Source organism: Molossus molossus, unplaced genomic scaffold (genome assembly GCF_014108415.1).
Source record: "Molossus molossus isolate mMolMol1 unplaced genomic scaffold, mMolMol1.p scaffold_m16_p_13, whole genome shotgun sequence".
Taxonomy (NCBI): Eukaryota; Metazoa; Chordata; class Mammalia; order Chiroptera; family Molossidae; genus Molossus; species Molossus molossus.
In genome coordinates this window covers 41,442,582-41,460,415 of record NW_023425348.1, presented here as the reverse complement: position 1 = coordinate 41,460,415, position 17,834 = coordinate 41,442,582, and the positions used below count along the sequence as shown (strand labels likewise).

General features: G+C 47.5%; 1 protein-coding gene and 1 pseudogene across 1 annotated transcript; both read left to right on the top strand.

Annotated features, from left to right (window-relative positions):
* The first annotated feature begins 2,635 nt into the window (after positions 1 to 2,635).
* Positions 2,636 to 2,982, top strand: LOC118628534 (annotated as a pseudogene).
* An 11,686-nt stretch (positions 2,983 to 14,668) lies between these two features.
* Positions 14,669 to 15,121, top strand: LOC118629054 (thyroid hormone responsive). Its single transcript, XM_036260159.1, has one exon. It carries the CDS (start codon positions 14,669 to 14,671, stop codon positions 15,119 to 15,121), a length of 453 nt encoding a protein of 150 aa, XP_036116052.1.
* Positions 15,122 to 17,834: the final 2,713 nt, after the last annotated feature.

Here is a 17,834-nt window from a genome sequence, read left to right as displayed (position 1 = left end):
GTATTAAACTCCATTTCATTTCTTCCTTTTTTCTGTCTTTTTTTTTTTCTCCTTTACTACAAATAGCACTGTAACAAGCCTCCTTTATAGCTAAGGACTGTGCAAGAAGTATGCACCTTTCTCAGGATTTTATTCTTACTGCCAAGTGATTAGAAAGGGTGTGTCTCCCCCTGGGCACACAGGGTGTGGCTGCCCTGAGTATGTGTTTGCTCCACGCTCAGCGTCTGACCCCTCAACAGGGCGGCCAGGGCTGCAGGTGAGGAATGAAGAAATGAGCTATCTGATGGCCGGGGCCTGGGGACCATGCCAGACCACCTCCGCCACATGTCTTACTGGCACCTGAAGCACAAGCAGTGTTTTTCTGGATTGATCCAAAATTCCAGCTAAGGAACTCGCCAATTTCCTGCTCCACATTCTCTGTTCTTTCTCCTGTCTTCTCTCTCTGCTCACTCCTCTCTCCCTTTCCTCTTTCTGTTTTCTCCTTTCTCCTGCACTTCTCCTTTCTGTGTTTCCCCTCTAACTCTGGCCTTCTTTCTCTCTGCCTCTCTGCTTTCTTTTCCTCTCTACTCTTTCTCCTTTACCTTTTTTTTTTTTTTTTTTTGTATATCCTCACCCGAGGATATTTTTTCCATTTTTTGTACAGATAGAGTGGGAGGGAGAGAGAGGAAGGGAGAGAGAGAGAGAAACATCGATGTGAAAGGGACACATCGAGTGGCTGCCACCCGCACGACCAACCAGGGCCGGGGACAAACTGCAACCGAAGTACGTGCCCTTAGCGGGAACCAAACCCGGGTCTCTCTGGACCGCAGGCCGACACTCTAACTGCTGAGCCAAACCGGCCAGGGCTCTCCTTCACCTTTTAACACCCCTCCCCCCCAATCCAGCCTTGTTTCTGTCTCTTTCCTCCCTCTCCTGATGGCTCCTGGTCCTCCACCCACCCATCGGGGTAGTGGGAGTCATATTTTCCCCCGGCTAGATAAGACAGCATTTTCCTTGATAGGCCTGGACTTGAATAAGCGGTGAGTTTGCCTCCCACAAAGGGCAAAGTTAACAGATCACAGAGTTGGGAGCTGCCTGGTAAACCAGGGTGACTCAGGACTTCCAGGTTGGGAGACACACAGTACATCACGCTCCCCTTAGCAGTGGTTCTCAACCTTCCTAGTGCCGCGACCCTTTAATACAGTTCCTCATGTTGTATGTGGAAGTATCTGCATGTGGGCGGACCCACCTGGAGATGGACAGAGGAGCGGTGTCTCGGTTCCTAAGACCATCGGAAATATGTGTTTTCCGATGGTCTAAGGTGACCCCTGTGAAAGGGTTGTTTAACTCCCAAAGGGGTCACGACCCACAGGTGAGAACCGCTACCTTAGAGGCTCTGTCACCTCAGGGGCCAGCACACGGTGCCTGATGACTCACCTGGGCAGCCTTGGCATGGTGGCAGCAGAGTGTGGATAGGAGCCCAGAGTTTATGAAGTCGCTCCAATGAGCAAGCCCACTCTCTGTGGACAGGCCAAGGGCTGGATGCTGGGGATCCAGGAATGCAGCCGACCCAGACCCCACAGCCATGGTTCTCATTGTGTGGTCTCACATCACAGTGATCAGCTAGGATGGTTAAAAATCTGCCTGGCCAGTTTTGCTCAGTGGTTAGAGCATAGGCCCGACGACTGAAGGATCTTTGGGTTTGATTTCTGGTCAAGGGCACATCCCTTCCACTTTAGCTAGAAAATCAATGAAAAAAGGTCCTTGGGTGAGGATTAAAAAAAAAAAAAAAGATAGTGGTAATATTTGCACAATATTGCGAATGTAATTAATATCACTAAGTTGTATACTTAAGATGATTAAAATGGCAAATGTTATGTTATATATAAATTTACACACACACAACTTTAAAAAGAATTAATAAGAACCATATGTATTAACATGAAAAGATGTCCAAGTTAGCCCATTAAGTGAAAATGAAAATTGCAGACCTGCCCTGGCCAGTTTGGCTCAGCAGTTAGCGCGTCAGCCTGCGGGCCAGAGAGACCCGGGTTCAATTCCTGCTAAGGGCGCATACCTTGGTTGTAGTTTGTCCCCGCCACGGTTAGGGTTTTGTGGGTAGCAACCAGTCAATGTGTCTCTCTCACATTGATGTTTCTCTCTCTCTCTTCCTCCCACTCTATCTGAAGATAAATGCAAAAAAATGTCCTTGGGTGAAGATAAAAAAAAAATTGCAGACCAAGATCTAGAATAAGTATAATAAAACTGTGTGTGTGTGTGTGTGCCAGGAAAACACACCACCCTCTTAAAAGTGGTTGCCACTGGAGATAGGATTGGCAGGACAGGCAGGAGAAGGAAGATTCTTTGTCCTCTCCATGATATTTAAAAAAAAAAAAGCGGATGCCTGGCCACAGTGGTTAGCATCGACCCATGCACCAAAAGGTTGTCAGTTCGATTCCTGGTCAGGGCACATGTCCAGGTTGTGGGCCAAATCCCCAGTGGGGGCATGCAGGAGGTAGCCAATCGATGTTCTCTCTCATCGATGTTTCTATCTCTCTCCATCTCCCTTCCTATCTCTCTTTCTCTAATCAATAAAGAAAGAAAGAAAAAAGTGGAATCTCAGTCTGCCTCTTTGCATCCATGTCCATCAGTTCACATGGTCGTTGGTCAGACCTCAGCTGCCAAAATAGTGAAGCAGATTGATAGCAAGTATGCTTTTCAGGAAGCCTTGAACAGTACAGGAGATAAACTTGTAGTAGTTTACTTCTCAGCCACGTGGTGTGGGCCTTGCAAAATGATCAAGCCTTTCCTTTATTCTGTCTCTGAAAAGTATTCCAATGTGGTGTTCCTTGAAGTAGATGTGGACGACTGTCAGAAAGTTGCTGCAAAGTGTGAAGTCAAATGCATACCAACCTTCCATTTTTTTAAAAAAGGACAAAGGTGGGTGAATTTTCTGGAGCTAATAAGGAAAAACTTGAAGCCACCATCAATGAATTAGTTTGATTATGTTCTCTGAAAACATAATCAGCCATCGGCTCTTGTAATTTTTTTTATTTATTTACAAAAAAAAAAAAAGATAGATTAAATATAGACACTATATACTCAACTACCATTTGATTATAAATGAAAACAAAATATAATTTTACCTTTTAAAGAAATTGTGGGATTATGGGTGATTTTGACTTTCTTTTTGATGTTTTTCATTTAAAATTAAATACACTCAACAAAGCAAATACTTTGTCCTCAAAGAGCCCAGAGTCCAGTGAGGTGATATATACAGATCGAGGTAATTACAACAGAACACTGTGCCTGTGGAAGCATATTGGAGAAAGTGTCTGGAAAGGCTTTCTGGAGAAGGTGACATTCTGACTCTGGTCTTCAAAGTCCACAAGGACTTGGCTAAGTGGAAAGCAAAACTAGAACTCTTCCGGTGGAAGGAAAGGGAAAGGTGTGAGGTTCCAGAAGTGGGAAAAAGTCCCAGTTGCTGAAATGCAGTGTGCCAACCGGAGAGGTTGGGGAATGTTTTACGCAGGGGAGTGACGTCAGATTTGTGGTTCGTGTACATCCTCTGGCGACGTCTCTTCTGGGTTGAGACGCTGCTCTCAGGCAAAGGCTGGAAACTAATAAGATGCGAACAAAGATTTTTTCAGCCACCTCAGCATTTCAGCTGAGACCCCACAGGGAGAAACAATGCCAGAGTCACTGACCCTAAAGAGAGAGGCTGGACCACCTTTGCAGACCACCTGGGAGGGAAAGTAGAGCTAAGACCTACCTCCTGCCCGCCACAGAGAAAGCCAAAATCCCCCAGGAACTTGGGAGGATAATCACTTTGGAGAGAGTAGTCAGTGCACTCACCCTGCCTGTCCTCCAACCCACACCCCACGAGGGAGTGGAAGGAGCTGTTCCCTTCTCACCTCAAACCAGGGGAGAAAGGCTTTAGGAGAATAGTTTGGGGAGTCTTGGAGGAGGAGGTTCTGGAATCTGGAGAGCTGGAGAGTGCCAGGCTCCTAGGGGGTGTGTGTGTGTGTGTGTGTGTGTGTCCTGTAGGGCATAAGTGGACCCCGCAGAAAGGAACGGAGTGGAGGCCTTCTTGAAAAAGACCCGGTGGAAGAGGGCTTCCATTTAGGTGTGAGGGGACCTCAGCAGAATGAGGCTGAAAGTGTGAGGAGGGAAGCAGGAGCCTGGGGCTAAAAGCAGCCTGAAGGAGGAGGCAATCCTTCCCTGCTTTTAGGGGTACTTCAGGTGAATGGTGTGCTGGTTCTCCAAGGAACCCATCGTAGTGCCCCTGATAGAGAGTGTCAGCATTTGGAACCTGCCACGTCCAGAGGGCTCTGGTGTGGTTAGACTTTCCTACCCAGCCCTGGAGAGCCAGGGGCAGCCCGGGGAGGGGCAAGAGGAGCAGAAAAGAGGAGAGATTGGAGAGAGGCTGCCGAGTCCCCAACTTCTCCAGCCAGCAGGTGTCCCGCCAGAGAAGGGGCGGGAGTGGGAGGGTGGTTTTGCTTTAACACTGGCCTGCACTTAGGTTATTCACGAGTCGAAATTGCCTGGTAATAAACGGGAGACTCTCAGAAACGCGAGGGGAGCTGCCGAGAGTTCATCCGGAAACAGTACAGCGTGAGTTCGAAAGCGCAGGAAGGAAAGAAGCCGGCTCCGGGCTTCGCCAGCGGTGTCCAGCCCCTTTAATAAGCAGCTACCGAACACTCATGACGCCTATCTCGGGAGTGCGTCTTGGAGCGAAGAGAGGATTTTCTCCCGCTCTCCTCCCCACTTGCCAACCCTTCTCTTTAAAACCGGGTGGACAGGTATCTCCGGGAAACTCGCGTGTTTCCGCGGAAGGCCGTACTGGCGGAGCTCACCCGCCGCATGGCTCCGGGCTGCGGAGCTGAGCAGAGGCTGTGGTGCGGACTCAGCCCAGGTCTTGGCCTGCCCGGCAGCGCCCCCTGCTGGCCGAGGCTGCAGCAGCTGGCTCCCGCCTCAGTGCACACACTCGTGAATTGATCCAGCCCACGAGAGGTGTGCACTTGGAAGTGGGATGAGAGCCCATCCGACAAGGGCGGGACTGATCTGGTCAGAATGGTCAGCCCTGGGGCGTGAGGCTGGGCAAAAGGGAGTGAGGTAGAAGAGGGCGGGGAGAAGATTGGAAAAGTTACTGTGGAGTTTGGGACAGTGGAGGCATGTTGAGGAATCATCAGTATTCTTGCTATTTTGTGTCTCCGCTTTTGCTCAAGATGGTACCTCTACTTGGAAAACATTTCCCACTTTCCTTTAGTTTCTTTTTTAAAATAAGTATGTAATGTATTAAAATATTAGAGAATGAATACATTAACATCAATGTACCCACTGAGCTTGAGAAATAAGACTTAACTAATATAAAGTGTACCCCTCCCTTCCACCTGCCGCCTCCCCAGAGATGGCTCCTTAAATTCATGTTTTCATTTCCATGTATTTACTGTATATGAATGTATTCATAAATAATGTATAGATGCATCAAATCAGAAAAATTGTAATAAATATATTCTTTATTAAATAAACTGTAAAGAAGCTGTGGTACATATACACAATGGAGTACTATGCAGCCGTAAGAAAGAAAGATCTCTTATCCTTTGAGGCTACATGGAGGGACCTGGAAAGTATTATCCTAAGTGAAAGAAGCCAAGCAGAAAAAGACAAATACCACATGATCTCACTTATATACGGAATATAATGAACATAACAGTCTGAGGAATACAGTAGACCCAGAAACATGGAAGTAGGGTACAGACTGACATTCCTCAGAAGAGGGGGTGGGGGGGTGGGAAGAGATAAACCACAGAACTTATATGCATGTATGCATGACCAATGGACATGGACAACTAAGCCGGGGACGGGGCGGAGGTGGGGTGGGGTGGGGGGTGCCAATGGGGTAAAAGGTAAAATATCTGTAACAAAAAAATAAATAAAAAATTCATAAATAAATAAATAAACTGTAAAGAATATATTGCTATAAATATACTTTAATATATAATATATACTGTAGTATTATATAATATTTACATATATACATACAGAGTGCATGTACTGTGTGTATAGTGAATATGTCTAAGAGAGAGAGAGAAACATGTTCCTCTTACCATCCTGTACTTAAGATTATTCCCATCTTTCTCTGCCTTGCTAACTCCACGAAGCCATTACTCTTTCAGGAAACTTTCCCAACCACCTCTCCTCCCTGTGCTCTTGGGATATTCTCCCAGCTAGGTTGAAGTGGCCTGCTTAGTTGTCTGTCCTCCTCCCCCATCAGGTTCTGAGCTTCCTGGAGGCAGGGACTGTGAATCTGGGTGTCCCTCCTTCCCAGCTCAGAGCCAGAGGTGGGGCTCAGGTTTGCTGTCCTGCTGACAGAAAACAAAGCCAGAAAAGCTAGTGGAGGCCTTGAATGCCAGGGAAGGGCTTTGGACTTCATCATGGCTTATGGTTTTCCAGCTGTGCTCTGTGGAGTCTTCAGATTCTCTGGAGGTGACTCAAAAGCTAATAGAAGACGGTCAGCTATAGCCCTTCCCCCCCATCCTGCTTCAGCCAAATCAAGTTTTCAATTTGTTTTTTTCATTGGGCTTCTGTGCAAATTTTTATTTACAGAAATGTAATGTCATGTAAAAGCAAAATGAAAGGGATGAGGATGGGTACAATAATGGCTCCCAAAGATGCCAATGTCCAAATCCCTGGCACCTGTGAATATGTTAGGTGACATGGCAAAGATGGATTAAGGATGCAGATGGAATTAAGATTGCTAATCAGCTCTGGTCAGGTGGCTCAGTTGGTTGGAGCATTGTCCCATACACCGTAAGGTTGCAGGTTTGATTCCCAGTCAGGGACATACCTAGTTTTGGGTTGGATCCTTAGTTGGGGCATCGATACTTCTCACTCTCTCTCTAAAAGCAATAAAAAACATAGCCCGGCTGGTGTGGCTCAGTGGATTGAGTACCGTCCCATGGAGGTCCTGGTTCGATTCCAGGTCAGGGCACATGCCCAGGTTGCGGGCTCAATCCCCGGTGGGGGGCATGCAGGAGGCAGTCGATCAATGTTTCTCTCTCAAATCAATCTTTCTATCTTGCTCTACCTTCCTCTCTCTCTAAAAAATCAATTAAAACATTAAAAAAATAATAAAAGTAATAAAAAACATATTCTCAAGTGAGGATTAAAAAAAAAAAAGATTGCTAATAAGCTCACCTTAAGATGGAAGGGAGCCCTGGCCGGTTTTGCTCAGTGGTTAGAGCGTCAGCCTGTGGTCCACAGAGACCCGGGTTCAGTTCCCGCTAAGGGCATGTACCTTGGCTGCAGTTTGTCCCTGGTTGGGTCGTGTGGGTGGCGGCCACTCGATGTGTCCCTTTCACATCGATGTTTCTCTCTCTTCCTCTCTCTCCTTCCCGCTCTATCTGAGTAAAAAATGGAAAAATGTCCTCGGGTGAGGATAAAAAAAAAAAATGGAAGGGAAAGTTATCCTGGGTTATCCCGTTGGGCCTAATGTAATATAAATATCCACATGCCCATCACTCTGCTTAAGAAATAAGACTTAACAAATATAAAGTGTACCCCTCCCTTTAATTTAAAGAAATGTGATGGCATATATAAACAACAGGGCTATGTTCCTTTCTGGAGGCTCTAGGAAAGAATCTATTCCCTTGCCTCTTCTAGATTCTACAGGTTGTCAGCGTTACTTGGTTTGAGGCCCCTTCCTCCATCTTCAAAGTCAGCAACACCTTCTCAAACTGCCATCTCTCTGGCTCTCCTTCTTCCAGTTATAAAGCTGGACTGCAGGGTCTCTATAGTGTATCCAGCTCTGATAATGCAGACCTTTGTGACTGACTAAGGAGCTCTTTGTTGACATGGCAGATTCTCTCTCTACAATTCAGGCAGCCCAGAGCCCTGAGGGAGTTTACTGCATCAGCTGGAGGAAGAACTGGGTTCTCCTAGAACTGGGAGAGGGGTGTGACAGGGAGGATTTGGGAGGAGAGGCTGGACCAGAAGACTTGGCAGTTAGTTGCCTGGGTCTACTCCAGTCAGCTATTCACACTGAGCCTTTGTATCAGTAGAGTTTGCAGTGGATTCTCAGAACAGCAGAGATACCCATTTCCTGAGTAACAGAAAAGGCCTGGGCCTCCTGGGGTGACCTGAGCACTCCAGAGAGGGGCCCTGCCACTCCTTCAAATAGCTTTTTCTTAGCTGGTCATTTGACTCTTGATGTCCCAAATTCTCTATTCAGATGATTGGTTTTGTTGTTGTTTGTTTGTTGTGTGTATTTTTGGTTTTGGTTTGGTTTTGTTTGTTTTACTTTGAAAGAGCCTCTATCTAGTCCACCTTCCCAATCTGCCAGGTGAGACACTAAGGCCTAGAAAGGAGGAATGCCTTGCTAAGGTTACCCAGTGAGTTAGGTGTGCCCTTAAGGAGAATATTTTATGATTGGTAGCACCGGCTTCTCCCTCTGCCTGGAAGACAGACCTTCCAGACGCTAACATTCAGGTCTCAAAACAGATGTTTATTCTTCCCAGGGATAATAATTGCTGCTTTGGAATCAATTCTTAACCCCCTGGCTGCAGGCATTCCCTGGGGATCTTGTTGAAATGCAGTTTCTGATTTTAAGTTCTGGCTAGGGCCTGAGAATGTGCACTTCTGAGGAGCTCCTTGGTGATTAGATGCTGCCCATCTGCAGGCCACACCTGTGGTAGCAAGGCTCTAACTCATTATTTTACTTTATTTTCTTCCTAGTACACTGTCACAATGTGATATTATCATATTTATCTACACATATGTTTGCTGTAGCTTTCTTCCCACTAGATTTAAATTGCCTGAGTAGGGTGCCTTGTCTGCCTCTTGCCCTGTTATAGCCCCAGGCCCAGCACAGTGAAGACACACAGTAGACTCTCAATCCATGAAGTCCCCTGGGTGACAGAGGGAGTCAGGTTCTGGAGGGCAGGGACCCAGCAGGGGCTCAGTGACTGGGGAGGGGAGGTAGAGCAGCTCCTCCTGACTTTGAGCCCCTGTGTTCCCCAGAGGTCAGGACTAGAGTGACAAAGGGAAGAAAACCAGCCTGAGGCCCATAGATATCAGGTGATGTGCGTGTACAGGATTCATTTTTAAAACTAGAGAACTTGCTGCAACCTTTGTCTGAGTCCCTTCTGTCGCTGCCTGGGTTCCAGCCCAGTCAGGGTTGCTTGGAGTTGGGCAGCCCTGGGGCAGGATGTGATCATCCTAACCCTTGCACCACAATCACATGGTGTTTCTGGCCTGGCCCTTGGGGCCTTGACACCACTCCATCTGGAGTCACTTCAGTTTGTCCAACTTGGGCCATGCAGATACCCTGAGGATGAGGCCACAGGCAGCTCTGCAGGGGCCATTCCAGTAAAGTGCCTCACTCAGCTTCAGTATCCCCCACCTGAGGGCAGGAGAGAAGATTGGGGAAACTGATTGACACTTGAGGTCTAGTTCAGCTTCTGCTAAGTCCCTCGCTTCCATTGCCAGGATTCCCCACCTGCAATGCCTGGTTGGACCAAATAACCTCCCAACCTTGGAATGGGGCATCTTGAGAACAAGGACATCTGAGTCCTTTGGGTCCTGCAGCACAGCACCCCTTGAGAAGGCCCCACGTCCTTTTCCTTCCGTCCTCCTCTCCCCACTCCTAGAATTTGTCTCAGTCCAGCCTATCTCCTTAGATCCCTCCTCTCTGTCTTCTAAACCAAGATGGCTGGCAGCTGCTGATTCAGCAACATTTTATCCAGGGCCTTGTGCTAGGTAGACCTGGGGGCAGCCTCTGTCTGTAGCCTGCTCCCAGGACGGCCGTGGCCATGTGGATCCTCCTCTCCCTCCTTCCCAGGGCAACTCAAGAGTTCCACGCACAACTCATTTATCCCCCAGTTATGAACTTGTTCACACTCTCCTTATTTTTTCATTAAAAAAAAATTTTTTTCTTTATTGATTTTAGAGAAAGAGGAAGGGAGAGGGAGAGAGAGAGATAGAAACATCAATGAGAGAGAACATCGATTGGCCGCCTCTCGCATGCCCCCCACTGGGGGTTTGGCACACAACCTGGGCATGTGCCCTGACTGGGAATCAAACGGGTGACCTCCTGGTGCCTGGGTCCATGCTCAACCACTGAGCCACACCAGCCAGCAACGCTCTCCCTTTTCCATTAACACACCCATTTACTTGCTCAGTCAATCCTTCTGAGACAGGTTTAGCAATAAGTCTGGGAATAGATTGGCTTTATGCAAACACAGAGGCAGAATGACAGTGGGCGCAGGGACCATGTGCTCAGGTGGATTTCCCCAAAGTCTGAGCTGGAGAGAGTCTAACAAAGATCAGCCCCCTTGTTGAATAATTGAGACAGGGGTGGCCCATAGAGGCCCCAAGTGGCTCCAGGCCACTGGGTAAAAGAATAAGTAGGCCACTGCTTGCGGGGCACCTACGCATCGTGCCCGTCAGCTCTCCCAGTCCTGTGCACAGAGCTGGAACATCATGTTTTCCAGTTCTGACTGGTGACACTGGGGCTGGGTTAACAACACAAGAACCAAGGCAGGGCAATGTTCTTAGGGACCTGAACATGGATTCAGAAGGAGTTACCCAACCAGGGCTGGAAGGGTCTTCCCTTAAGAGATCTCCAAACCCTTTACTTTACAGCCATGGACATTGGAGCTCAAGGAGCCTGTTCATAAGTGGGCTGGGCGGCAGCCCCCCAAACCCAAACCATAATGTCCAGCCTCGTGGCCCTTGGCTATACCCACTGCTCAGCCATCCTAGGTTCAAATACAAGGGATACTCCATTTTCCTAAGGAGAAAACATTTTAGGAATGTTTTCCCCGGTAAAGCTAAGAAAACAAACAAATACATGTTTTAGCCCTGGCCCATGTGGCTCAGTTGGTTGAGCGTTGTCCCATGCACCGAAAGGTCACCAGATTGATTCCCGGTAAGGGCATATGCCCAGGTTGTGGGCTCTATCCCTGGTCAGGGTGCATGTGGGAGGCAGTAGATCAATGTGTCTCTCTCACATTGATGTTTCTCTGTTGCTCTCTCCCCCCACCCCTCTCTCAAATCAATAAAAACATATTTTAAAAAAAGATTTCTGTACTTTATTAAAAAAAAATGTTTTAGGGCTAGAAGTGAATTAATCAAATGTTTACTTAAGTAATGTGTTCAAATGAAATTGTTTCACTTAATCTACTATTTTAGAAAACGTGCTCTTTCCACGTATAGATTAGGGAACATTTTTATGCAAATTCTTCACCCTGCTGACTGGTGGAGGTAATACTGGGCTAATGTGTCTTGCTAACACTTTTGTTTGCAGTAAGAACTGAGAAAGCACCCTGTTAGAATGAAGACGGTCAGGACAGGAGTATGGCACACCCTCCTTTCCTGAGGAGTCGTTCTGGGAAACAGTCTCACCTTAGAGTCAGGCCCAGAAGGTGGTGTTGAACACCTACAGTGTCACGCAGCTCCTGGGTGGTCAAGTGTGGCTGCCACCACTTGGGCTCCCTCACCTGCCAAAGGCCTCACTATTGCCAAGAGACAAGTGAGGGACCCTGTTTTTCAAGGTGACTGAACACTATGACTGAAGACCCTAGCTGTATCAAGAAGTGGATCTAATGGTCATCATTCAGCCAGAATCTACTGAGCATTTGCCATTCTGGGCCCCAAGACAGATACAAGATAAACCAAAATGTATGTGGTGTGTCCCAGGATGGAGGGATGATGAGGAATTGGGGAGCATAGTGTAAGAAAGGAGAAGTGGCAGGAGGCAGTGCCTACTTACTGAGGTCTCGCAATATACCAGATATTTCACAAGCATCATCTCTGACCCTCATGGGTAGGAGTTATTACTCATCCCAACCCCTCTTTGCCTTAAGCCAATAGTGTGTGTTAGGCTAATAAGTTAACCTTCTTAGACCTCAATTTCCTCCTCTGTAAATGGAGAACACCTATTACATATGATTGTTGGGAGGACTAAGTTCCGTGCTAAGCACATTGCTTAGAATAGAAAGCCCTCAGTCAATGTTTGCTCTGATCATTATTAGAACATAGGAGGAAGCTGAGGTTCAGAGAAGAGCAGTGACTAGTCCAGGGCCACACAGCCAGAGGGAGGAAGAGCCAACCCATACCCTCTCTTCCACTTTGTAACCTGCAGTACAGAAAGGGTTGAAGTGGAAACTTTGCCCTTCACAGCAGGTGCCTTGACTTGGCTGCCCTCTCTGTTCTGAAGAGGCAAGGCCAGCTGTCCAGTGCAGGATAACCCCAGGTCACCTGCAGCTCTGTACACAGCCAGCCCACAAAGGGCACTTGGAGAGAGGGACGACTGCTGTTTTCCTCTGAGGCCCAGAGAGCTGGGCTGTGAGCCCCTCCTGTCGCATCTGAGGCCTTGGGCCACTACCTTTCTCTTTCTGAGTTTCCGTTTCCTTATCTGGAAAGGGGTATACTATGGTTTTTCTGCCTCATGTTGTGGGCATTGAGTGAGTTAGAGGCTGGGGAGTGGTTTTTCACACTACTCTATTGTGCTAGCATAATCATCATTAAGACCGGTGATTTGAGGGTGGGGTGAATATTATAACTTAATGGGGAGGGACTAAAGGGAGGTAGAATTCAATTCAACATAAAGATGAACTTTCTCAGAGCTCTGGCCCTAGGAGTAGAAGGAAGTGGGTGAGTGAGTGACTGTCAATTGTGGGGAAGCAGAGGGGGCTCCTGCCATGGGGTAGGAGTAAGAGCTGCTTAGGTGAGACAAGTTCCCCTCCCTGTGCTCTCCTCTTCTCTCCTTCCCTGCTGAGCAGAGGGTACCTAGAGGTCTTTCCACCTGAGGCGGTGCTGTGAGCAGGTGGCTGAACCAGAACTCAGAAGGTCTTGTTCTCTACTCAACTCTGACACTAGCTTGCCGTGCACCTCTGAGCCACCCTGTGGGCCTCACTCTCCCTGTTATCCCACTCATAAATAAGTAAAGCAAATGCAGTTTGTTAATTGTGATAATGTGGCTATGAAAAGAATTATTCTCTTCCAAGACTTTGGCCAAGGAACTAGGTCAATGATAAAGAGAAAGCCTTATAATTTGTGGAATTACAGGTTAGAATTGGGAGGGACCTCGGCATGAATCTAGAATCTGCACAGGTAATACATGTGGGGACTCTGCTTTATGGCTTACAAAGCATTTCCTTTAGCTTTGTCTTGTTTGATCCTCACAATAATACCCCAAATCGACAGGTGAACATGCGTCACTCATTCAACCTCACATGGGTCTAGAGCACGGACTGGAGGTGGGAGAGAGGTGGTTCTGGTTTCCTCTGGCTCTCTACTCCTCAGTTTTCTTACTGTTAAAAAGGAAGATTAAATATTCATCATAGGGTCGTGGTGAAAATTAAATGGAAGAGCTTAGTACAGAAACGGATGCAAAGTAGGCGCTGAATAAGTGTGCTGAATAAAGAAAAACCAAAGCACACTAGGAAACTGCAGGCCTGGGCTTCTGGCTCCTACTTCAGTGCTCTTTGCCCTCCACTAAGCGCTTTTGTTCCATAACTTCCCTTGTTCAGGTCACAGCTGAGGCACCCCAGGTTAAAAGAGTGAGGTGCTCATCAAACAACAAGTGTTGGCGAGGGTGTGGAGAAAAGGGGACTCTAATACACTGCTGGTGGGAATGCAGACTGGTGCAGCCACTATGGAAAACAATATGGTGTTACCTCAAAAAATTAAAAATTGAACTTCCATTTGACCCAGTGATCCCACTGCTAGGAATATACCCTAAGAAGCCTGAAACACCAATCAGGAAGAATATATGTACCCCCATGTTCATAGCAGCACTATTTACAATAGCTAAGATCTGGAAACAGCCCAAATGTCCATCAGTGGACGAATGGATAAAAAAGCTGTGGTACATGTACACAATGGAGTACTATGCAGCGGTAAGAAAGAAAGATCTCTTATCCTTTGAGACGACATGGAGGGACCTGGAAAGTATTATCCTAAGTGAAAGAAGCCAAGCAGAAAAAGACAAATACCACATGATCTCACTTATATACGGAATATAACGAACATAACAGTCTGAGGAATACAGTAGACCCAGAAACATGGAAGTAGGGTACAGACTGACATCCCTCAGAAGAGCCGGGGGGGGGGGGAGGGGGAATAAACCACAGAACTTATATGCATGTATGCATGACCAATGGACATGGACAACTAAGCCGAGGACGGGGCGGAGGTGGGGTGGGGTGAGGGGTGCCAATGGGGTAAAAAGGTAAAATATCTGTAACAAAAAAATAAATAAAAAATTTATATATAAAAAAAAAGAGTGAGGTGCGCATTAGGAGGCTACTCTAAGTAGGCAGCAAGAGGCAGCTTGGACTCAGGTAACCTGAAAGAGTTCATCACTGCCCTGGGGTCAAGTGCACCAGTTGCAAAAGAGAACAGCTTTCCCGAACTGGCCCTATGAGCTGATGGAGGAGGAGCCAGGCTCTTGCTCAGGCGGCGGGGAGTGCTGAAATGATAGGCAGAAGGCTGGCAGGTCTGTCCCAGTGTAGAGAGGTCACCTGATACAGACTTTGGAGCCCAAGACCTGAGATTGGCCTAAAACAGTTGGTGTGTTTTTGACCTACCAACTGAGCCTTAGCATCCTGTCACACAGCCGACACCTCCAGACGTTAAAAATAACAGTGTAGAAACAGTGCTGGGGTAGTCTGCCGGCATCAGCATGCAAGTGGAAGCAGCCATGCAGGTGCTAACCAAGCGCTATCCCAAGAACTGCCTGCGGACTGTCATGGACCAGTACTCGGCCACGGTGCACAATATGGAGCAGGTGGTGATGTTCCCCAGCCTTCTGCGGGACATGCAGCCACACGCACATGAGCACCAGGCCCAGGCTGGGGCCCCCAGTCTCTACAACTACTTCACCATGCTCAAGGCTATCTGTGTGGACATGGACCAGGGGCTGCAGCCCTGGGAGGAGTGGCAGGTCAGGATGGCAGGCTATAAAGGCAATGAAGCTGTGGAGACGGAAGAGGGCAAGGAGGTCTTGGGGCAGCTGAACCTAGAAGCCCAGTTCCACTTGCACCTCTCCAGACTTCATCACATCCTCACCCACCTTACCCTGAAAGCCAAGGAGGTGACAAGGATATACCAGGAGATAACAGGACAGGCCATGTAGGCCTCGGACTCTAGGGAAGGTAATGGTCGCCACGCCAGTGGGTGTCAGAGTCCACTGAGGGACATTCCAGGGGAGCTTGGGGAGCAGTGGTGTGACCCAGTGGGAGAGGGAGAGCCCAAGTCTCAGACAGAGCCATCTTTGCTCACTTCAGGGTTCTGGGACCAAAACCTGGGAAGGCCCAAGGCCAGGCCTGCCTTACTCTCCTTACCCAGAATTGGTGAGTAATGGTCATGACTGTTATGGACACAGAGGGAAAAGTGGCCTGTATGTGCATGCCTTATGTACACACGTATGTGATTGTGCATGTCAGCATTTGTTAGTAAGTATGGGTATTTCCGCAGGTAAATCGTGAATTCTATGTGTGTTTGTGGCATTGCTTCTCAGTATTTTTTTTCAAGTCACAGAACATGAAAATTTATATTATATGTCACATGGAAGTACCTAGGTGAGGCTGCTCTCAGGGTTCCTGCAGTTGGCAGGGGTGCTCTGGCCACCCCGGGTTGCAGCCAGCCAAGTGGAAAGCCAGAGGACTGATGTCTTGGCGTCTAATTGGTTCCAGGCACACCCGTGCCTGTTGGGAAGCCCTGTTGTGAAGACACAAACGTGGAGTCTGAGTCCTTGTGTCTATGCACAGAGGGGCTAGGGTTGTAAGGTGTGGATGGGCAGCAAGGTAGACAAACAGCTGGTGGCACCAGGTAAGTGATGGGAAGTAGACCTGGCACAGTTGTAGATGGGTTGCTCCTGGGTAAAAATTGGGAGAAATTTGGCCACACCACCTGCCAGCCCTGCTCTCGTAAACTGGCTTCATCCGTGATAAACCATGTTCAAGTCCATAGGAATCTTCAAAACCACAGATGTAGGTATAATGAGGACTTTTATCCCCATTTTACAAATAAGGAAATTAAAGCCAGAGGTGAAATGACTCACTGAAAGTCACATAATTAGAGGACAGAAGCAAGACTGGCCCCAACTTTGAGCTGGGTGTCCTTTTCATCACACCCAATCTTGGTCACATGTGTTATCTTCCAAATCTGCCCGAAGGCCACTCTGAATGATGGGATTGAACAGGGACTCGAACACACTGTCTATGGAGAGCTCTGCTCAGGTATTTCCTCAGCCATTTTTTTCTTCTGCTACTTCAAATCCAAATCCAAACTTCGGCCTTGCTTCACTCTCCCCTCAAGCTCCCTGGGTCGCCTTTCAGAGGTTCTTGAATATAAGAAATGGGTCAACAGCTCTGAGGTCAAGTTCTGGTTCCACCACTAAAGAGCTGTGAGGCCACCTCACTTCTCTGGGTTTGTTTCTTCACTGAATAACAGTAGTAGCGAAAATAACAACAGACATTTGAATAGTTTTATACCACTTGCATATTAACTATCTAAAGGAATTATTATCCCCTTTTACAGATGAAAAAACTGGAGGCCTGGGAAGTAAAATGAGTGCAAGGTTATTCAGGAAATGGCAGAGCCGAGATATGAATGAACCCTGGCCTAACTAGTGTCTAATTCCTTTCCTCTATGCTAGTGAATTTCTTTAGCACCTTAGAATTCTGCAGCCTGGGCTGGAGGTGGGAATTGGGGGTGTCTGAGTGGATAGAACACTCACTCCTTGACCAACCCCAAACTGCTTCACAAACAAACGCAGCAATTCCACACCACACTACTGATTTTCGTGGTACAGAAGTTAAAAAATCCCAGGCTCTTGTCGTGGCTCTGCATGACCCCAGATAATTTATCTTTTTTTCAATGCTCACCTGAAGATTTTTTTTTTTAGAGATAGAAACATCGAAGTGAGAAACATCAGCCGGCTGCCTTCTGCACGTCCCCTACTAGGGATCAAGCCAGAAACCTGGGCATGTGCCCTGACTGGGAATTAAACCAGGACCTCTCAGTCCATGGGACGATGCTCAATCCACTGAGCCACACCAGCGGGGCTCATTGACTTATAGAGAGAGAGGAAGGGAGAGAAACATTGGAGGTGAGAGAAACATTGATTGGTTGCCTCCCGTTCTCAACCTGACGGGGACAGAACCCACAACCCAGGTATGTGCTCTGACTGGGAATCGAATCTGTGACCTTCCAGTGTATGGGACAACACTCCAACCAACTGAGCCATACCAGCCCGTGCTAGCCTATTTTTCTGCATCAGTTTCCCTGTTAGTAAAATGTAGAGGTGAAACTAGAAGAGTTATTACAGTGCTGATAGCCTGATTCTTCTTACAGTGCTGACACTTCCAGACTTCTACAGCAACACATGAGCTTTCTCATGCTTTTTCCTATTTCAGTAGGAATATGATAGTACCTTAGTGGAATGGATTTATACTGACTTGGTTTTTTAACATTTCTGTACTCCACAGATCCCTATACATGACAGAAGGCAGACTCTGTGATGAGGACATGCAGTTCACTAGCCTTGATGATGAGACCAGGAAGGCTAGACCGGCAGCTGAAATGAGGCAACGTGGTTTTCTGGGATGCGTCACTACTGCCCTTTGAACAATTCATGGACTCGTCCCTGGGTCACCTTTAAGATGACTTGTTGCTACTCACAACTCCCCCTCGCTCCTTTTACCACCTGAAATAGTGGTCAGTGGTTCACGAGGGACTAGATGTTACCTAGCTGGTGTGGTTGGTAGGAGGAGCATTGGTTTTAGCATCTGACCAACTCTTGGCCGTCTTTCACTGTATGATCTTGGGCAACTTATTTAACCAGA